General features: G+C 44.3%; 2 protein-coding genes and 1 pseudogene across 2 annotated transcripts; 2 read left to right on the top strand and 1 right to left on the bottom strand.

Annotated features, from left to right (window-relative positions):
- The first annotated feature begins 1,171 nt into the window (after window positions 1–1,171).
- Window positions 1,172–2,934, top strand: LOC136502034 (tryptophan decarboxylase 1-like). The gene has a single exon (XM_066497517.1). The coding sequence runs from the start codon at window positions 1,254–1,256 to the stop codon at window positions 2,817–2,819; it is 1,566 nt and encodes a 521-aa protein (XP_066353614.1). The 5' UTR covers window positions 1,172–1,253; the 3' UTR covers window positions 2,820–2,934.
- Window positions 2,935–9,741: 6,807 nt separating this feature from the next.
- Window positions 9,742–14,866, top strand: LOC136498963 (uncharacterized; annotated as a pseudogene).
- A 1,495-nt stretch (window positions 14,867–16,361) lies between these two features.
- On the bottom strand, window positions 16,362–19,380 carry LOC136499468 (protein FAR1-RELATED SEQUENCE 5-like). The gene is made up of 6 exons (XM_066495110.1): window positions 19,177–19,380; window positions 18,600–19,096; window positions 18,134–18,519; window positions 17,578–18,038; window positions 17,177–17,441; window positions 16,362–17,080 (listed from the first exon to the last, which is right to left on the bottom strand). The coding sequence occupies exons 1-6, from the start codon at window positions 19,378–19,380 to the stop codon at window positions 16,362–16,364; spliced, it is 2,532 nt and encodes an 843-aa protein (XP_066351207.1).
- Window positions 19,381–23,020: the final 3,640 nt, after the last annotated feature.

Here is a 23,020-nt window from a genome sequence, read left to right as displayed (position 1 = left end):
GAGCCGACAACCACGCATTTTCCATAGTTTTCGCGTGAGAATGTTTAAATTCCTGCATCACGCGAATAGCATGACCGGTGAAGCACGGCCGTGATGTTAATGATTCATCTTTTGTGGCCGCAATTAATTTTCTTCTTTACCTAGTTATTTCATTGTGTATTTTAAAAATCAAAATTAAGGCCTCAGATTTTTGAAATTTTACCTCTTATGAGGTACCCGGAGTATTGTAGCAAAGCACATTTGAAAGTACTGTTCTCTCTTATGGTTATCAAAGGATTTTGTGGATATATAGATAATGTATTACTAGTATAGAAATGATTTTTTACGGGCGTCTCCTATTTCCTTTGAAGAACGGTTTACTTAGCAAATCGTTTTAACTGGCTCTGAGCTGAGAGCACTATAGCTTATAAACCATCCCTAAAAATACATTCTTGAAAATTGTCACTGAAAATATATCTATTTTCAAGGATGGTCATTTTAAGAGAACCATTTTTGAAAATATAATTTTCATGGACGTTTACTTATATCAACTACATCTTAAAATAGGTCATTTCTAGGGACGGTTGAATTAAGCCAACCGCCCTACAAATTAATTTTTAAGGACCGTTCTCTTAGAAAATTAGCCATCCCTGCAAATCAATTTGTAGGGATAGTTTTAAAACCGTCTCAGAAAGTAAACTATTTTTTTTATAATCGATGGAATAGTAACGGTTTTGCTAACGCGCTCTAAAGATTGTGTTTTTGACCATCTATAAAAAAACATTCACGTACTAGTGTATTACAGTATGATAAATTAAATTCGACTATACCAAGTTATATGAACCATGACCTATATATAATGAAATGAAGTATATTTTGAATCGGAATGTTTAATTTACTTGAACTGTGGACGTTTGAGGCTGTGAATACACACTACATATGACTGCAGACGATGGGTCAATTCAGTAGCTTGAGGTGGACTCCCGGCCTTCGTTCACGCCGACGAAGTCAACCCGTCGCTTCATCTGCAGCTTCCTTCTCACCTACTCCGTACCTCCGGAATCCACGTCCACGACCCATGCAACGCCTGCTTCGCCACGCCGCTTCACTTCCTAGCTTCCCGGCCCGCTCCCCGTCCCCTATATATAGCTAACCCTAACTCTCCAGCTTCAACTCACCATCTGTCTAACGAGTTCTGAGCTCAATCTGCCTCGAATTCTTCATTTCTGTCTAACTCTGCTACCTAGTCAGCTAACAAAGATCCTATAACAACAATGGGCAGCTTGGACACCAGCCCTACCGCCTTCTCCGCCTTGGGCGACGACGCCTCCGCCGGCTTCCAGCCTCTGAACCCCGACGACGTCCGCTCCTACCTCCACAAGGCCGTCGACTTCATCTCCGACTACTACAAGTCCGTGGAGTCACTGCCCGTGCTTCCCGACGTCAAGCCAGGGTACCTGCGGGACCAGCTGAGGTCCGCGCCGCCCACGTCATCCGCCCCGTTCGACGTCACCATGAAGGAGCTCAGGGCGTCCGTCGTCCCGGGGATGACGCACTGGGCCAGCCCCAACTTCTTCGCCTTCTTCCCGTCCACCAACAGCGCCGCTGCCATCGCCGGCGACCTCATCGCCTCCGCCATGAACACCGTCGGCTTCACGTGGCAGGCCGCGCCCGCCGCCACCGAGATGGAGGTCCTCGCGCTCGACTGGCTCGCGCAGCTCCTGCACCTGCCGTCCAGCTTCATGAACCACACCGGCGCCGCGGGGCGCGGCACAGGTGGCGGCGTCATCCTGGGAACCACCAGCGAGGCCATGCTCGTCACGCTCGTCGCCGCGCGTGACGCCGCCCTACGCCGGAGTGGATCCCATGGCGTGTCCGGCCTGCCGCGCTTGGCCGTGTACGCCGCGGACCAGACGCACTCCACTTTCTTCAAGGCGTGCCGTCTCGCCGGCTTCGACCCTGCCAACATCCGCTCCATCCCCACCAGCCCGGAAACGGACTACGCCCTCGACCCGGCGAGGCTGCTCGAGGTCATGCAGGCCGACGTCGACGCCGGCCTCGTGCCGACCTACGTCTGCGCCACCGTCGGCACCACGTCGTCCAACGCCGTCGACCCTGTGGGATCCATTGCCGACGTCGCCGCCGTGTTCAACGCCTGGGTGCACGTCGACGCTGCCTACGCCGGCAGCGCGTGCATCTGCCCGGAGTTCCGGCACCACCTCGATGGCGTCGAGCGTGTCGACTCCATCAGCATGAGCCCGCACAAGTGGCTCCTCACCTGTCTCGACTGCACGTGCCTGTGGGTGCGCGACACGCACCGGCTCACTGACTCGCTGGAGACCAACCCGGAGTACCTCAAGAACGACGCCAGCGAGTCCGGCAACGTCACCGACCTCAAGGACATGCAGGTCGGCGTCGGCCGCCGCTTCCGGGGGCTCAAGCTCTGGATGGTCATGCGCACCTACGGCGCCGCCAAGCTCCAGGAGCACATCCGCAGCGACGTCGCCATGGCCAAGATGTTCGAGGACAGTGTCAGGTCCGACGACCGGTTCGAGGTCGTGGTTCCCAGGAACTTCGCGCTAGTGTGCTTCAGGATCAAGCCACATGGCGGCGGCATGACGGAGGAGGACGCCGACGAGGCCACCCGTGAGCTCATGGAGTGCCTCAACAGGACAGGGAAGGCGTACCTCGCGCACACGGTGGTCGACGACAGGTTTGTGCTGCGGTTCGCAGTGGGTTCGTCGCTGCAGGAGGAGAGGCACGTCCGGAGCGCGTGGGAGCTCATTAACAAGACTACCACTGAGATCATGCAGGACAAGATCGTTGCGGCCGTGGAGTAGTAGTAGTATCATATATTAAATTATTTATTATTTATATATTATTTATTGTCGTCCATGAGCGAGTTACTTTATTGATTTATGTTTGATTCGTTGTTCTTTGCCCAAAGGAGGAATAATAAAGCCAATTAAAGATATATTTTGTCCAAAGGAGGAATATCACATATATCATTTTCTCTAGCTAAATTGAAAATGTGAGGCATATATATATGATAATTCAAAAAAGTCAAACATATATACAGTATATAAAAAAATCTGACCGTTTGTTCAGTCAAAAATATATGCATGTTTAGTGCACAAAGCTACCTAGCTACCAATGTTCAAGACTGCAAGCTCTCTTCATCAAGAATTGAAGCTAAGCTCACTTCTGTCAGAGTAAAGACAAGCCTCTCCAACATAGGTTGTTGTTGTTTCTTTATCTATTTTGTCTCTTTCTTTGCTTCCTGAAGTCCTCTCTTTTCTTTCTTTCTAATTTGTACTGGTTTGTTCTCTCAATAACATAATTCCAGTAGAGGCTCACACCCCTCCAGCTTCAAATATATATTACTAACCGCCCCTAGAAACATATTTTTGGCGTAGTTCATTAGCTAATTAAGTCCATCAAATGACATTTCTAAGGGTGGTCAAAATGATAATTGCCTCTGAGAAAGAAGCGGCAACTCCGAAAATCATTTTTATATTACTGATGGAAGTGTGACTTGGCAAGCTGATTTTGAACTTATGCCCCTGGTAAGGTTCCTTGTGGTTGAACCTATCCATTCAGGTTCAAATCGTCGACTTGGTATTGGTACTAATGGTGTGTTCTTTTAGTGATAGGCAACGTGCTTGTCAAGGTGAGTGTGCGATCATTGCATATATTTATATGAGTGTTTGTACCTGATTTGAAAAAGAAAATCTTATTCTGAATTGTCAACAGTGCACCACCAGAGCAGGACTTTTTCCTGACAGCCAAAAACCGTCAGGAAAAGCCTCAAAACCGTCAGCAAAAGTATTCCTGACAGCCGGCTGCAGGAAACGCCTGACAGGAACAGCTCGACAAGAATAACCTATGTTTCCTGACGGCCAGTCGATAGGAATCTTTTACTGACGGCAATTCCTGATGGCTTAGGTTTGGCCAGCCAAACCCGAAACCTGGCACCATAACCGTCAGGAATTGCCGTCAAGAAATATAAACCGATAGGGATAGTCTTGTCGTGTCCTGACGTTTAAGCCGATAGGAAATCTTGTCTGGCTATCAGAAAATTAAATCAATTTGAAATAAATTTACTGTGCATTTAATCTGTCAATTCTAGATGCTCATACATCCACTCACAGACCACATTACACAAGTTAACACAAGTGATCCCTGAAACTAGTAATTCATTACAAACTCACATGTCCCATATCCAAATATACAGATCTGTATAGATTAGTAAGATAGGAATACAGCGATATGACAACTCTTATACACTATTGGTTTAGAGCAGCATGCAAGTCTTTACTACACAACAAGTCCAGCTCCTAAATAGAGTGGATAGGAACATGTGGACTGCACAAAAGAAAAGTCCTTGCTTGGAGTTGATATCACTGAACAGCATGGAGTGACCCAATGACCTACAAGGAGTAGAGTTACAGATTATGCACTCTCCAAAAATGAGAAATTATCTTAACTAGTACAAGACAGCCAGATCAAAATTTTAAAGCAACAAGCATTGGTTCAAATTTTTAGCAGTGTTTGGTGCAAATTAGAGACAAATAGGAACAGACAAAATGAGGGAGGGTATGTGCACTTGCAGTTCCAAGTTATCTACTACAGAATGTATTTGAAATAATGGAAAATGGAAAGAAATTTAGAGGAATTGCATGTAGCAAGAGACAACTACTTCTGAAATGCACCAAGAGACATTGTGCCAATCAGACAAAACTCTGTTAAATGTGCAGGCAGTTTTAGATTTCTAAACTGACGAGATTAGCAAGGAAATGTTTGTACATAATTGTAGCTGGTCACTCCATTTTTTCCTTGTTTAAATTGATCAGATATAACTTAATTTTAAACCTGCTCGCTTGGTGTTTCACAAGCATTTGTTGCCTGACTGGTGCCCTGCCCATTGAACCGTCGGATTGGGGGAGAGGAGGAGCAGGGCAGTAGAGGAGAGAAGGGAGGTGGAGGAGAGAAGGGAGAAGGAAGAAGGAGAAGGGAGGAGAAGGAGAAGGGAGAAGGAAGAAGGAGAAGGGAGGAGGAAGGAGAAGGGAGGAGGAGGAGCCTCGGCCGCCGGCCACGCCCCTCGCCGCTTCATCATCACTGCCTCCGGACGCCCATCACCGCCGACCCCTACGTACGTCGATTGTCACCGCCGACCCCTACGTATGTCGATATGTGTTTGTATGTGATATATGCAGAGGAACGCCTCATTGTGTTGTATGCGGAGCAATGCCGTCGTTGTGTTGTATGCGGAGCAACGCCGCTTTGTTGTGTTGTATGCGGAGCAACGCCGCCTCGTTGTGTTGTATGCGGAGCAACGCCGCCTCGTTGTGTTGTATGCGGAGCAACGTTGTCCCGTTGTTGTATATGCGGAGCAACGCCGCCCTGTTGTTGTATATGCGGAGCAACGCCGCCCCGTTGTTGTATACCCTAGCGAGAACGACGATTCGCCCTAGCGAGAACGATGATTCGCCCTAGCGAGAACGACAGGGCGAGAACGACGAATTCGCCCTGTCGTTCTCGCTAGAGCGAATTGTCATTCTCGCTCTCGCTAGGGCGAATTTGTCATTCTCGCTAGGGCGAATTCGTCATTTATATGACTTGTTTACATATATGACTTGTTTATATGACTTGTTTACATATATGACTTGTTTACATATATGACTTGTTGACATATATGATTGTTTACATATATAAATTGTTTATATATATGACTTGTTTATATATGTGACTTAGATTTATTTTGTTTATGACTTATTGTACATATATGACTTTTTTACATATATGACTTGTTTATATATATGTGACTTAGATAAATTTGTATATGACTTATTGTATATATATATGACTTGTTTATATATGTGACTTAAATTTTGTTAAATTTGTTAGATATGGCTGCCCCGGGAGACAACATGGAGGAAGAAATGATGAATATTATTGCCAATGCTGGTGAGCAGGATGTTGATGACGGAAGTCAATACCTAGCTCTTGAAAATGAGCAAGAAAATGTTTTGCAAGAAAATACAGGCGAGGTATATATACTAAATATATATTATATGTGAATATTGTATATATTTCTGTGTACAAAAGATATTTATTTATTATTTTTTTATATGTAGCCCTCTGGATCGGCGACCACAACGGCGAAGAGCAAAAATGTTCGAGGACCGAAGAAACCACTGGAGGGCCGGTACATAATATCGGAATTCAACATCGAGACAGGCGCACCACTTGGTCCACATAAAATGAAATTCATGGAACACTGTGGGTACCTTGTAAGGGACAGAATTCCGATCAGTATCCGTGAATGGAAGAAAAAGATCAACGAGCCTGATGTTAGTTTTGTCTCTAATATTGATAAGAATTTGCTCTGGAATGATATCCTTGCCCATTTCACGTTGCAAGCGGATGATTATGATGATATCAACGATGATGAATTGAAGGAGCTAGTTCGATCGTGGGCTATGAAGAAGATGGTCACACAATTCTAGACTTGGAAGAAACACCTATACAACACATACATCAAGAAGAACGAAACGTCGAATTTCAATACTGCTATGGGCCCGATCTCGAAACAGAGGCCCTATTAGAATGATTTCGTAGAGTACAAGACATCAGCAGAGGGTGAGGCACGGGTGAGAAGGAACCAAGAGAATGCCCGAAAAAAGGTATACCACCATGACATGGGATCAGGTGGCTACGATACTGCCATTCCGAAGTGGCAAAAATGGAAGCGGACATTATTGCCAAGGGGATCGAACCAGAATTAGCCAAGTGGCCCCCACGCTCAAAGGATTAGTTTTTTGGTCATGGGGGAAGACTCAACCCATAGACCGGTCTGGCAGTGTATGTGCAAAAACTCGAAACAGCAGCATGCCGATTGGCTTTTGCTATAGAAGCTAAAGAGATTGGTGTATTCAAGCCTAATAGAGAGAAGGATGAGCTGACGTATGCCATCGGGACTGCTGAACACACTGGCTGAACCAGAGGCTTAGGACGCAACACTCCATGGGTTCATGGTTTCCCTAATGATAGGGAAACCTACCGAAGCTGCCAGAGAAGCAAGGAGGAGCAAGCAGCGCGGGTGACAATGTTGGAGAAAATGGTGCTTGAAGCAAAGGAGCGAGAAAAAGCAATGGAAGCAAGAATGCAGGAAGAAATAAGAAAGCAAGTGCAGATAGCAATGAGTGCCCAGAGGCAAGGATTAGAGCCAGGAATGAATGTTAATATTAGCCCCCCTGGTCAGTTGAAAAACAGCTGTGCTTCCACTGAGCTGCCAAAGCAAGATGACGCAGCGCTGCGCTTCCCCATCGATAATGTCACTACTCCAATGACATCAATTGAGCTACATGTTCCAAGGAGGAATGACACAATCAAGGTCACTGTCGGTGTTTTTATTCCTCCAGACCCTACCAAGACACCAAGAATCCATAGGGCACCAATACAACCTGGATATGTTAGAGTCGTAGTGGATAAAGTGAGCAAAGGTTATGAGGATCTAGCTCTTGACATTCTTGGAGGTGATGGAGAGAAGACTCTAGGAGAAGCAGAGAAGACATATATACTATGGCGCAAGCGCTACATCATTATCCCTAGGGCGTCTGCTCCACCGCCAGCAGACATTAGGTGCGGACAAAAGTTAACAAAACAATTTTTTGATAATTTTCTATGGGCATGACTAATAATAAGCATTTACTTATATCTCATTATTTTTTGTACTCACAAAGCAGGGCCTCCGCCAACCAAAGTCTAGTTGTTGCTTCTCCCGACAATCATAGTCTTAGGGCAATGATGACGCCTTCGAAGGCACTGCCGCATCCCCACCATCTCCAACTCCTCCGCCGCCTCCAAGGAAGTCCACAACTCCTCCGTCGAGGTCTCCAACGCCTCCGCCGCCTCCAAAGTCTGCACTGCCTCCAAGGCGGTCTCCAATGCCTCCCCCACCTCCAAGGAAGCTAGCCTCTAAGAGGTCCGCCCCGCAAACGAAGCCGTTGCCCTGCCCACCGGCAAAGAAGCAGAAAGCAAATACTCATCCAGTTATTCTCCAAAAACTATCTTATGAGAAAAGTGAACAGGAATTAAAGGATGCAGTATAAAAAGAAGTGACAGATTTCTTTGAAGGTGCAAAATAGGCACGATGAGCGAGGGAGAACCCAGAGCCATCATACTTCTTCCTACCTCCAGATCAGCTAAGAAAGAAGTTGGAACAAAAAAAACAGGATTATCTTAAGAGCGCCGCGAAACAACCGATGTCGGACTATGACCGCTCTCTCACCAAGTCATATGAGGTGGCGCAAAAAAAAGAAGAGAGTAGGGAAAGGTGTTGCACAACTCGGACAACAATCGCAACAATCAATCCCCCCCTTGTCGTTCCTAACGAATATGGTTCAAACTTAAACTTAGTGGCGGAGGTAGGCGGCTATGAGTCGTTTCTTCGGTTTTATGAGGACACTGGTTTGAACCTTGCCGAAGTGCTCGCTGAAGGACCATCTGCTCCGGAAGTGGATCCTTACAAGAAATTTGTACCAGGCCAGAGTCTATACAACCCAGAGAAATTAGGTGAACTGGGTACGCAAATGTACCTGCTAAATGGGTGGTACATGTCGGCGTCTGATGCGGGACAAATCTATCTTTCTGTCGGAATTAGAAACCACCATTACTTCCATGGCAATGACATTATCTATGTCGAGCTTCTAGAATTACACCAACTATGCCACCTGGACTCTCTCGACAAAAGTCTCATTAGCTGCTATTGTCTGTAAGTGTGATTATTTTCTACTATATTCACAATTTCTTTATTATATATTCACAATATATATATTCACAATTTTCATATATGCAGACATGAGATGACAGAACTTAGAAAGAGAAAGGATAATGATGTTGGGTTCGTTGATCCGTATGTCGTATACAAACACCCTAACCCCCCGAAGGATTATAAGCCTCAACCTGAGAGAAATCTCATGAATTTCTTAGTGAACCAACGCGACAAGAAGGAGATACTCTTCCCATACAACTTCAAGTGAGTGTTATTATAAGTAATTAATGTCGATCATATATATGGGACATCAATATTTCCTTACTAGCTAGTTACCTCACACACACACACACACACACACACACACACACACACATATATATATATATATATATATATATATGTTTATGCAGCAATCACTGGATATTGATGGTCATCGATATGGCCAATAGTAGATTAAAAATCTTAGACTCGTTGAGAAAACCACAAACGGAGTATCAAGACATGATAGATATTATACAAGGGTAATTAATTTAGTTTCTCTATAACAATATATATATATATATATATATATAGATGTACTTTTCTATGGCTGACCACAGAATACCCAATTCTATGTCCGGACCCAACAGCGCACCACCAAACCCACCGACGCCCGCACCCACCGGTCTTTCCAGCTCGGCTTTTAGATCCGCTCAGACTCAGATTAGCCGATTATTGTTTATCCTCAACTGGGCTCTTTCATCGGCTCCCAATCCAGCCGGATCCCACCCTCCCATTGCCGCAGCACCGCCTTCGCCGCAAAAATCGTCGCCTCCGATGCTACATCCCGCGTTCCCCTATCCCCTGATTGCCGCAGCTACCGTGTACGCCGCCAAAATCACCGGCCACCCGACGCTATGCCCGTCCCCGAATCCTTTCCGTTGAAAAGAAGAGCTGAAACAAGATCCCCAAAATTACGTCTGGGTATTATGTCTCGCATAGGACCAGCTACAAAATCACCTCGCTGGACCCAATCGAGTTACATGCAGCCGGCGCAAGCGTACTGTGCAGTGCAGCGGCGACTCAACCATCTCCATCCAGATTGCCAAGGTACTCTCCAGCGCTGAGCCAATCCCTGAGGTCTCTCGTGCCTGCATCTCATCCATCCCTGTTAAATCCCCTTTAAATCACAGTTTATTTGATTACTGCATCTCATCCATCCCCGCTCAATCCCCATTCAACTTGGTAGCACCCGAGACCATCACAGTTTTTTTAAATCCGATCCCCTTTCAATGTTCCTGTAGTTTCACTGCACACCTTTTTTTTGTTTTTTTCTTGATCTAGTCAGGCGTGACCATCTCTGAGAATACTTGCTGTGTTTTATTGTTTCCATGTGTTAATTAAGTTCGGTCTTACAGAATACTAGGGTTGTTAGTTTATCAAGATTTTTTTTTTCTGTTATATGTACCATTGTTTAAGTTTCCTCTGGGATTTAGTAGTATTTTATACTGTATTTTTTAATCATATTATAACCTGGAAACATTTTTTAATAAGCTACATGTTTCTTGTTAATTATTTATCATATTTCTTACGCTATCAAATATGTGACTCAGTGCAAAATATTTCCTGTAAATCTTACTATAAGTTCTCGTAACTATTCTTAATGCAAAATCTTGTAAAAAATTCTCAGTTCAAATTCTCGTAAATATTTATTACTGCAACGTATTCATACTATTGTCGTAGATATGCTTACCACATGGCTTACTGTTGATTCTTTCATAGGAAATGAGGCCTCCTAAACTTGTTCAGGGGAGATTGAAATCATTCACCCTGCACACCACACAGGAGGATTTCAACATTGATATAAGTGACATCACTGGTGTATCTCAGACACTACGACCTCAACCAGTTCATCAGCAGCCACCACATTGTCCAGGACCATCGGCACGCCCTCGTTCAGAGGAGGACGATGATGATGACGACTTCATGCAACCCCCAACTAGGCACCCGGTAATGAACAATAATCAACGCCGTACTACAAATGTTGTTGTCAATGCACGTAGAGATGGAAAACTGCAGAAGAAAAATGCCCCCCGCACGGAACCACCTATGAAGGTATACTGTTGCAACTAAATTATTAATTTTTGTTTGTTCTGTGTACTATATTTTTTTGCCATTTTGTTCATATGGATGTACCTTTTCCCAAACAGTATCCCATTACATTCTTACCATAATGGTTCCTTCTTTTCACTCTTTCTTATTAATTAGCACTTAATTTGAACAATTACACAAGTCCTATGTCTCCTTTCTACAGCCTAAACAACAAAAGGTTACCAAATATTTTCAAGCACCCACTGTTCGATGTGCACCTACAATTTTCAACTCATTTATTGATCTCCTCACCATGAGCCAGCGTACCAGAATCAATAATATGAATTTTGGTGGCCTCCTCCAGATCCGAACAGACAAGCTAGTTAGCAGAGAAATGTTGAAGTATTTGTATGACAGGCTAGAGCCTGATACTATGGTATTGGTTCTTGGTAAAGATAGGGTTATACATATCACCCCTTTTGCTGTTAAGCAAGCGTTTGGCATTCCAGACAGTGGCGAAGAATTATATCTACACACAAACCAGGAAGCATGCAAGGCCCTGTCTGCTTTCAAGGATTTTATTGGTTTACAAGAAGATGATGATGTGCACACCAAGTATCTGCAAGAGATCTGGGAGGCCGACATTGAGTTAGACTCTAGGATGCTTGACGACGACATGTGCATTAAAATTTTCTTCATGATCGCTTCTAACAAGCTGTTGTTTCCTTCCTCGGACAACAACATCAGGGCAAAAGATGTTTATTTGGCTAGGGATTTGTCTCGACTACCCACTATGAACTGGTGCAAGGCTGTTACTGATGAAATCCGAGATGCTGCACGCACGTGGCGACTTGATAGAACAACAAAAGTTTCGCCTTCAATTACAGGATGCGCGATTTTTCTGTTGGTCAGTTTCCCATTTATCATACATAATATGCCTTCAAATATTATGATAGCTGATTAGGTACCCACATGTATTATAGTAAACTTATTCTCCCATATTTCCATTTTTCTCGGTGTAGATAGTTTATTTGGATAACTTACGCTGCAACCACCAGATCAATCACAAGGATATTCCCCGTGCCAAGTACTTTAATCAAGATTTGATTAAACAAATAATTGCTGCTGACAAGACAAAGGACGACCAAGGAAAGGTCACATTTGGACGATTACCGGTGAGACACAGTAACTATTGTCCCCCATTTTTAAACGCAGTCCTCTGTGTCAATGCCTATTTACTGCCACTTTCCTATTTCCATTTTGTGTGTGCAGCTTAGGGACATCAATGATACGGTTTACTACATGCCTCATCATTCTATTCCAGAAAAGCCAGCAAACATACAACCTGTGACTAATATACAGTTCCCTAGCATTCTTTCAGAACTAGGTGGAGTAGTAAATGTGACGGTTGCTAAGCCAAAGAGGAAGCTGTTAGTGCAAGCTTTGGCAGAATTTGATATCAAATCGAAAAAGGCAACAACTTTTTTAAACAGGGGACAACTAATGCTACAAGCTTCACATGAACAGCTCGTTGCAAAGGTGCGGTCAATTTTGGAGAACCAGAGTTGTGAGAATAACAGCATAGATCACCAGGCTCAAACAACCGCTCCTAGTGCAGGTCCACAGATCTATCCACTACTGACTCTTTTGTTAAAAAAATAGTTAATCTGACCCTATTTATTGTTTCATGTATGAAGCCGACGCCAACGATCTTGACATGCATGATATCCATAACGGAGATAGCGTACAGTCTGAACATGTAACCGAGGTGCCAAATCAGTCTGAAGGTAGGCGAAATCATATATCTGTTGCTAATTGTATTGGTAAATGCCTGTTGCGGATCCTCATGAAACATGCAACTGCAGTTATGTCTCCACTAATTTACATTTTTTTGTTTCAGGATATGTCACTAACCAACACATACACCAGGAGGCACATGTGCCACTGCAACAGAACAGTCCCACGAAGGCAGCGGCACCACAGCCCACTGATGCCACAGCGAATGCCGAGTCAGAACAGGAATTGGATCATGAACACTCACCGGTTAGATCTCTAGTTACCATATGTCCAATCACATTAAGATTCAGTATATAGCTATACTATTTACTATACAACTTTCTTAGTCAGTCAATAAACATGTGATTTTTGTATATGCAGGTTCACACGGATGTGACAATTGGTGATGTTGTTCCTCCAATTCTGGATCAGGCGACGGACCAAGGAGGCACTGGACAACCAGCACAGATTGGCAGTATGTGTTTTCTTAAATTTGTTTGATCAAATATCATCATAATACTTACTTATATCAGCTGCAGGCCCCAACATCAATGTTAATGGAGGAACCTCATCCCTGGATTCTCTAGTTGACCTCATTAGTGCATCTGTTATACCTACTGCCCACCCACAAACTACAACAACTGACACGTTGACATCAGAGGCTGCTGTGCTTACTCAGACCCAACATCAGCTTCCTGATGAGGTGCCTTCCACACGTTCATTCCCCCCTTTATTGTAATTTTATCAAGCTGCTTACTACAATTTTACTATTTGGGGATGAGCACAGATTCTAAGACTTGATCACACCATTGTCGATGAACCCCACCTACCTGCTGCCCACCCACAAACTACAACAACCGACATGGTGACATCAGAGCCTGCTGTGCTTACACAGACCCAACATCAGCTTCCTAATGAGGTGCCTTCCACACGTTCATTCCCCATTTATTGTATTTTTATCAAGCTGCTTACTATAATTTTACTGTTTGGGGATGAGCACAGGTTCTACGACCTGATAGCACCCTTGATGATGAGCCCCTCCTACCTGCTGCTGTTTATCCAAAACCACAACGCCTTACAAGACGCCCATCCAAGTACGTGTCGCCATTTAAAGGCGATCCAATGCGAACACGAGTACCAATGTCAAAGGCACTAGCTGTGAGGAAGAAGTTTCTCCCTAGTCTCAAGAGTTTAAAGTACGGCTTACGACCCCTTCTCAAATTTTGTATCATCCTACAAGTTACTGACGACTACCTTTTTCCCATACCAGTGAGGTTTTCATTAGCACAGGGTTCATAGAATTCACTGGCAATGAAATATTAGATTCCTTCCCTGATGATCAGGAGCTTTCGAGCAAATTTATGTCCTACCTTGTTCGATGCTTGAGCCATGACGAATCAGTCCGCATGCCTGATGGTGGTGGCTTTAGGGTGTTCCTATCCCACCGGATTGGGGTGAGTCCACACAAAGAACACCATAACAACCGTGCCAACAAAATTTCAGCTTATTACTAATATGTCTCAATTGTCTTTCTAGGAATATGTCAATATGGAGGATGAGGAGGAATTCGAACAGTGGGAGTTTCAAACTGCCCTTGAAATTCTAGAGAGTGACATTGCTGCTGTTGACACAACTAATGTTAAGCTAGTAAGTATTACTTCTCATTCCATGAAATGTATATTAATTACAGTTTCCTTACTAATATCTTTTTGGGAACTGGCAGTTCTTTTTGCCAATTATGGAGGAGGACCACTATACTGTTTACTGCATCAATCTTATACATGACCGAATTGATATACTCGATTCTAGTCCTGATGACCACAGGCTTTACCATGAATTTGTGGGAAACAGAATTATTCCAAGGCTCAATCTTCTGTTCCAGGAGGCCACAGATGGTAAGTTTAAGTCGTTTACTCGATTCAGGCGACCCATCCTACCTGTCCCGCTGCAGCGCAATGCCACCGACAGTGGATTCTTTGCCATCAAATTCATGGAGTTATGGAATGGTGAATCTTTCCATCTTCCCATCCTCACGGTACGTCCTAACATTGGACTTACTTTGTCATCCAAGACTCTGCCTCTATGTTGCAATGTTGCTGATCTCCTTCACTGCAAAACCAGGAAAATGCGGCAATGTATAGAGATCAGCTTCTCTACTACGCCATCTATCACCAAATCAACACTATTGAGAAGCTTCCTGCTGGACTAGAAGCACTCAAGCCACGTCGATGAACATCACGTTGGGACCATTCTCCTTTGGGATGCCAGAATAAATATGGATGCCTCAGATACTGTGTTTTTACTTCACCGCTACTGTTGGTCATCCACGAGCAAATTTACCAAAATCAAATTTGAGACCTTGTTTTCGTAGTTTCACTTCTTATACGGGATTCATTGTGTGACATATTTATTTGTACTCCGAACCTATACTATGGTCACTTTGTGTTGAAATCTACTATTTTTATTTGGATATTCAACTTTGTCAATTTTGTGGTTTACCAATTGTTAAACTAATCTCGTAAATCCATATCTTCATAGCACCGAATTCATAAATATTATTGTGAGTTACGGCCAGAGCAGTATGCGTTATACAAAATTCTCGTAAATATTCCCTATAGAAGTTCCTGAAGATAGTCGTAGTCCATATTTTCTCTCTATGGCCGATGTGTCTGGCACTCACGCACGGTCTTACCTCTCAGGCACGACCATTTTTTTCCCCCGCACGGCACTCATCTTCCTCCGCACGCGCCGCCGCACACTCACCGCTTCGCTCCCGCTCTCCACGGCCCTGCCACATCCCTACACGAAGGTCTCCAGCGCAAGCGTACTGTGCAGTGCAGCGGCGACCCAACCATCTCCATCCAGATTGCCAAGGTACTCTCCAGCGCTAAGCCAATCCCTGAGGTCTTTCGTGCCTGCATCTCATCCATCCCTGTTAAATCCCCTTTAAATCACAGTTTTTTTGATTACTGCATCTCATCCATCCCCGCTCAATCCCCATACAACTTGGTAGCACCCGACCATCACAGTTTTTTTAAATCCGATCCCCTTTCAATGTTCCTGTAGTTTTACTGTACACATTTTTTTGTTTTTTTCTTGATCTAGTCAGGCGTGACCATCTCTGAGAATACTTGATCTACAGGAAGGGATGACAGCAACTCAATCATGGGTTGCCCAGCCTAAAATGTCCGTAGGGGCCGAGCCCGGGCGCGGCATGCAGCGAGAGGAAGACGAGTGATCCGAAGATGGAAAGGAACTCTGTTGAAAAGGGATGGATCGATTTCTTCGTTTCTAAGGACGGATTTAACCTGCATTTATGGAGAATATGCTCGTCTACAAGCACTCTATTTTTCAAGTCCCAGATCCAAACACCTCAAAAACCAGGTTCGTCCAAACCTATCCCCTGTCATCTAACAAACCAAACAAATGCTTACTTTTGACTTATGGTCACTGTGTGTGGTAACCAAATTTGAGTAAATCGTTATATCTATTAGGCAAATCTAGTATGAAAGTAGCTGTCTATTGTAACCTACGTCTCTACTATACTGGTTTTGCGCTTATAGCCATTATTTAATTTTTCTTCTAGTAAGCCATATATTCCAGTAACCAATGCTGGGTTCTGGTACAAGTACATCAGACCTCACTAGATAATTGCAACCACGAGTCCAGAGTATCATTAATGTTACCACTACTTGTCTGGTGTTATCTCAAGCTAAAGTAGTCCTCACTATTATTCTTCCCATTTCATCCATCCGCCTCATGCAACATCATCAAACTCCTCCTCTAGTTGCCTTTTTGTGGGTGGTCTCCCCCTCTTCTTCCCCATCTTGCCACGCAAACTCCCACTGGAACCACTTTTCTTCCATTCATTGTCTGGGTTTATTTCACAACTTGTACTATAATGACCTTTCAATCCACAATGGCCACAATTCCGTACCCCCGTTGCTTTCTTGTTACAAGTCTCAACTCGGACTATCTGTTTCCCTTTGCGCTTCCTCCCCTTTGTACTAGCACCCTTTGGCGCACATTCCGAAATTAGCGTGTCTTTTCTAATTGCAGGAGAATGAGGATCCTCTTCAGTATCATTTGCGACTACTTCATCGACTGCAGGAACTTCAGGTCCTCTTATTCCATCTGACACATTTTCTTCGTTTCTAAGATTCCCCATCTGCGATGGTCCAGTACCTACTGCAACTGATTCACCCCACTCAGCCAATGCTTGCAGATCCTTGCTTCCTCTCTCAACCCCAATACTTGTTTTGCGGAGCGCCCTTACGGCCATCATTGCTAAATCTACCAACTTTCTTGTTGCGTACCTCTCGTCTTCACAATCTGTTCCCATAGTAGCTATGTCATGCCTGTCCCAAGTTACCATCATCCTCGCATCTCTGGTGTATCTCTTCATTATGTATTTTGAAGGTATATTTTCAATTTGCAGGTAGGTGAAAACTTTAATAAGATGGGCGCAGAACAAGCCTGAAAGAATCAAACATGCACTAATCATTAACACCTTTACTTAGATAATATAATCACGAGAAATGAAAGACGTGACCTTTTCCCAAACTCACTCACCTGTATGCTCCCATGTCTTGCACTCGCATGTGTATCTACCTTCTTCCACATTAGCCTCCACTTTGAAAGAATGTTGAAACCATGAATATTTCCACGACTGATTTGTGTGCGTCACTAGGAAACTATCAGCCTTGTCTGCATCTGGGTCAATACGGAATGCAGTACTGTATATATAAGTATCTCTATACTTTTTGTAGACAGCCCGTGTGTACACCCTGCTCAAATGGATGTCGAAGTGTTGCAACGTCAATCGAAAGTTATCAGCCTGTTTCAAACACAATCACCTAAAAAAATTAGCTAACACAAGCAGCAGATAAACCTTTCTAGTAATTGCAAACCATTTGTACACAACACATTTTGCAACTAATTAATTATGTTATACCAAAAACTTACGATATTACCTGTGACCAATGGGTTTCTCCTGCCGCCGTGTGATTTGTGTGTTGAATGAACTCAAGCATCTTGCGGGCAAATTTGCTCATGCATGTCATGTGGCCTGTGAAATGCCTGCTCTTGAGCATCCTATTCACGCTTTCACTCCTTTGTGTAGACGTCATCCTTCCACAATACAAGGGTTTGAAGTAAGCTGCAACCCACAACTTCCTACTATCCCAAAGACCCTTGATAGTTTCATCTTCCCGTATGCCATACTCATCGACCAGCTCATTCCAGGCTGCCTCGAACTCGATATGCGTAAGTGGGTGATTGATTACTGTTAGCAACTTTATCTTCAGACCCTCATGCAACTTATACAATTTCTTAAGCTCATTTCGATACTTCTTCAGCATGTGCCAACGGCACAACCTATGTTGTGTTTTTTTAAACACCCTCTTGATTGCGGCAGCCATCGCGCTATCCTGGTCTGTACCAGAAACAAGAAAAGTAATAACGTTACCAAACATTAACCTACATGTATTTCAGCAACAATACATTTAATTGCAAGGGTCATCTTCTCACCTGTAAGTATACATCTAGGATCTCGACTCCCTAACATGCAGTCTTGGAATGCTTGAAACAACCACTCAAATGTATCAGCTTGCTCATCCTGCAAAAGTGCTTGCCCAAACACGACATTTTGTAGTTGATGGTTCGAACCGACAAACATAGCTACTGGCATGTTATACATATTAGTTTCGTATGTGGTGTCGAATGTAACGACATCTCCAAAATCTCTATATTCTGCACGTTGGCTTGCATGACTCCAGAACACATTCTTGACAATGTTCTCACTGTCCACCTGCAAATCATAGTAGAAATGTTCATTATGGGCCTTCATCTCCTTGAAAAACTCGAGCAACTTGGGAATATCATTTTCCCTCTCTGCCTTGGCCACTGCAGCTTTCCTGAAATTGTAACATCACGCAACTCGCATTACTGATTTGACAATTAATATCATTTGGTTATACATTATTGTATACATTACCTGTTTTTCAGGTCCCTCTCAGTGAATGTGAAGTTTTGGCGACCGCCATATATGTCTGACAACACATTTACTGTTGCGTTCAGGGGAACATCACACCTATGCATCTGATCAACAATCCCCATGATTGTCGGGTCCTGGTTTTTGTGTGACTTCATATATTGTGTTAAGCTCGGCGATGGATGCAATGGGTGAGTGTGTTCCAACCGTATCCTCTCAAAAAACCAATATCCCTTCTTCTGGATCCATTTAACCTTCACAAATGCCTTGCATTCACACCTCTTTGACATTTTCTCTCGAACTCTCTCCTCACCAGGCTTATAATAATCCCAGTGCCCTTGTTTATTGCAACTCATCTCCAAAACCGTCTTCTTAGTCTTGGTTATGCGCACGTCGAATCCTGCCTTACTCGCATAGAACTTGTAAAACTCCTCTGCTTCATCTCTGCTCTCAAAACGCAGCTCTTCATTGGGCACAATTTCTTCTATCAACAAGGGATCCTGATTCACATTGAACAACAAGTTACAAGTTAAACCATAGAGGCCAGTATTTTGAATAACGCTAATACAAGTTAACTCACATGCATGTACGTCTTCTGCTGATCAGGCGTCACCATCGTCGTTGGAGAGACAGTCCGTAGCGGAGTGACTTCAGCAAGGCTTGCAGGATTTGCTACCGGCACCGACGCTGGCGCCACAGGCTGAACTGGAGTCAGCACAGACGACGTCGATGCCTCTCCGGCCGCAGAGGACGACGGAGTGGGTGATCCATGGGTCGGCGGCATTACGAGACTCGTGGAACCTGAATCGTCAGCACTGAAAACAGAATGATGGTCTAGTCACGCCCCGTCCAATTGCAGCATCATTTAGACACGCGAGAAGTTAGCACCAATAATATTGCACAAAGAGAATAAATGCCGGAGTGGCCGCTGCACTAGTGCCTTTTGCGTAAATGACGTATTTGTGAACTGCAGACACTAACTGCGCGAGATCTACACGATACATACAGTATATTTTTGTTACTGGTTACTAGATTTTTTTTATACTTAGTATAGATTTTTGTTATTGGTTACTAGAATTTTTTTATACTTAGTATGGACTGCACCCTTTCTCGTATACAATATTAGAGTTACCACATATCTCGTATATACTCCGTACATAGCTTGCATGTGTATCGCCTGCACCCTTTCTCGTATACAATATTACGAGTTACCACACTTGTCGTATATACTCGCTTGCACCCTTTCTCGTATACAATAGTACGAGTTACTGGACAAAGCCTTCCAGTAGCGCTGATTTGGGATCATCATTTATTTACGTCTTTGGCGCATTGATTCCGTCGGCTCATGTTCTATCGGCTGGCTCATAACGTCAGTGTGATGCGCAGCTCCCGTAACTGGGCGAGCCATGCGGATTGGGAGCCGCGGGAGTCAGGAGCCCGGGAGGATCAGGAACACCGCGCACGTCCGCTGCGTTGTCGTGCCTCGAGTGCGTCGGATGACCCGGCCACAGAATTAGATATTCTGTAGCTGGCTACGGATTAGCCTCTCCCTATATATATATATATATATATATATATATATATATATATATATATATATATATATATATATATATATATATATATATATATATATATATATATATAATGGCGCCCATCTCTCAATAATTATTAAAAGTTAAATTATTTTTTTTATTTTATTGGGAGCAGGGTTTGGAAAAGGTTCATTGAGGAACAAAAAAAATGAAACATTGCAAAGCGCCACTGGGTGTAATCGCACACAAAGTAAGTACTATAACTACACATTTATATTCAATTAACACCATATGATGATTTCAATTCACCCTAATTGATTTTTTTGTCGTAAAAGTGGGTTCTAAGGTAGGAGCAGGGTAATAACTACTGCGGATACTATGTTTGCGAGTTCATCATGGCGTACTCAAAGAGAATTCCTGAAGAGCAACTCAAAGTACGTATATAAATATTTTTTCTTTTATATTATTTCGATCATATATTTACAATTTCTTTATTGCTCTCATTTGTATATGTAATTACATGAGCAATACACACACACACACACACACACATATATATATATATATATATATATATATATATATATATATATATATATTAATACTTTTTCCTTTAACTTTTATTGAAGACTGAATGGATGAGGGAAAGAGTCATACGACTTGACCAACTTAAAGTAATTCGAGAGACTATAGTAGGATTTCTAAATGACCAGGTCATCAACCCCAACGGCGAGTTCTACAATGACCCGAATGAAACGTGGATGTCAAATCTGGAGGAGTGAATTGCTAAGGACATAAACAATTTATATATTAAACCTTTGTTATATATATATATATATATATATATATATATATATATATATATATATATATGCACATATTATATGTACATAAAATAACGTGTGTATATATATGGTCATCATATATATATGCATGTACGCGTATATTCGTTTGTTATTTATGTACAAATTTCGAACGAAAACTTACACGTGCGAAGTACACATATATATTACTATTAGCAGCGTATTCGAAAATGTATTTTAATATCAAAACTAATCATTAAATGAAAATAGAAACCAAAAATAGAAACCAGAAAAAGAAAAAAAAAAGAGGGACATTTAGTCCCGGTTGGTGTTTCCAACCGGGACTAAAGGTCCTGCCCCGTGGCGGACCTTGGCCAGGCCTGGAGGCCCCCTTTACTCCCGGTTGGTGTTTTCAACCAGGACTAAAGGTCCCCCTTTAGTCCCGGGCGTCAAGCCAGGACTAAAGGAGGGTACCTTTAGTTCTGGATTGGTGCTCCTGGCTGGGAAACCGGGACTAAAGGGGTTTCCCAACCGGGAGCAAAAAGCCTTGTTGCACCAGTGTATGTGAGGATTTTTTTGGTGTTTTAAATAGCCGGTTAAGGCATTTACCTATCTATGCCTAAAAACATGCTATAACTAGCTATAGCGGGCTATAGCGGCAGCTAGGAGCTAACTTGTACATGAAAAAAAAAACTTACATAAATCCTTCTCAAACAGTTATAGCTGATGATTAGAAACCTTGTTTTTTTTAGATCTTGCCCTTTTCATGTAAGAGTGAATTCCGTAAAATTCCTATATGACTATTATTATGAAAATTTTGTAATCCAAAGAGACTGTAAAAGAACCGGCGGAGGCTAGTGGAGGCAATACTGGGCTATAGCCCCCTGCCCCTTGAGTTCTCCTCATATGCATTCATGCCCTCCAACTGCCATATTCTTTGCTCGCACTGCAAAAAACTAGAGTATAGATGAAAACGATGCAAAAAATGATGCAAAAATAAAATTCGTGCACGTCATGTTCTCGGGCTGGTTCACCGGGTGAGCGCTATCACCACGCCCGGCCGCACGGCGCCACGTGCTTGTCACGAGCGCGCGCTGCCTCACGTGGCCGACCGCGGCTGTCTCTGGCCTAGCTGTGGCCTGGCCGCCATAAGCCTCCAGCGCGCGGAGCCGCCGCTGCTGCTTGTGCAGTCAAGCGGTGCTGTCGCTGGTCCCGCCACTGCCGCACTACTGGTCCGCCCTGCGCCATGATGCAACTTCTACCGGTGCCGTCGCCTCGCCGTCATGTCCACACCTCCCTCTACACCTCTACGCCACTGCCGCGTGCACGTGGTTGAGCTCGCCGTCGCCTTGTCATTATGGCACTACGGCTGTGCAGGCCATGCCGATCGTGGATGCACGTGCTTCTCCGTTGTGTCTGCGCGCGTGTCGCACCGGTCACGCCGACCACGTCCCACCAAGGTGAGGCCGAGCTGAGCCCACCTGCTGCTCCCTGTCTCTCTCTCTCCCTCTATTGCCGCCGTGTTCATCATCGGCTTCATCATCAAGTCCTCTGGATGCCCGACCCCACCCAACCTCAAAGCATGCACGGCCAAGCTCCAATTTGGAGCTTTCCCGCCGTCATGCCGATAAGGCCACGCTCTGCCATGGCCGAGGGCAGCCCTCCCTCAGTCCACCCTGAGCCGATTACTATGCACCGCTAGCTTCAACTCCACCCCCTCTTCGCCCTACGTGCCTTAGCCGAACCTCTACCACCTCACCATCGTCGCTGACGCGACCGTGCCGCCACGGTGCACCGCCGCACGGCTCGGTCGTATGTGGCCACACCTCCTCCGCCATCCTCTACCCCAACCTTCACCTCAGCTAGGTCCATGGTAGTCTCCTGATGCTTGCGTGCTAACCAATTAGGTTTGTAGCTGCCCTAACTCATCGGAACAGTGGCACCGCCATCGCGGATGGTCGCGCGCCGCTGCATCATTCCCTAGCAAGTGATGTCACCCGCACCGCCGCTTAGTGTAGCCGCTCGGGTCGGAGATGGTGACCGACCCGTTAGGTGGGCCGGTGCAGGTCCCAGGTGGCCGGCGCGG

The sequence above is a fragment of the Miscanthus floridulus genome, chromosome 13, assembly GCF_019320115.1.
Source record: "Miscanthus floridulus cultivar M001 chromosome 13, ASM1932011v1, whole genome shotgun sequence".
In the NCBI taxonomy this organism is placed as follows: Eukaryota; Viridiplantae; Streptophyta; class Magnoliopsida; order Poales; family Poaceae; genus Miscanthus; species Miscanthus floridulus.
This window is presented reverse-complemented; position numbering and strand designations above follow the sequence as displayed.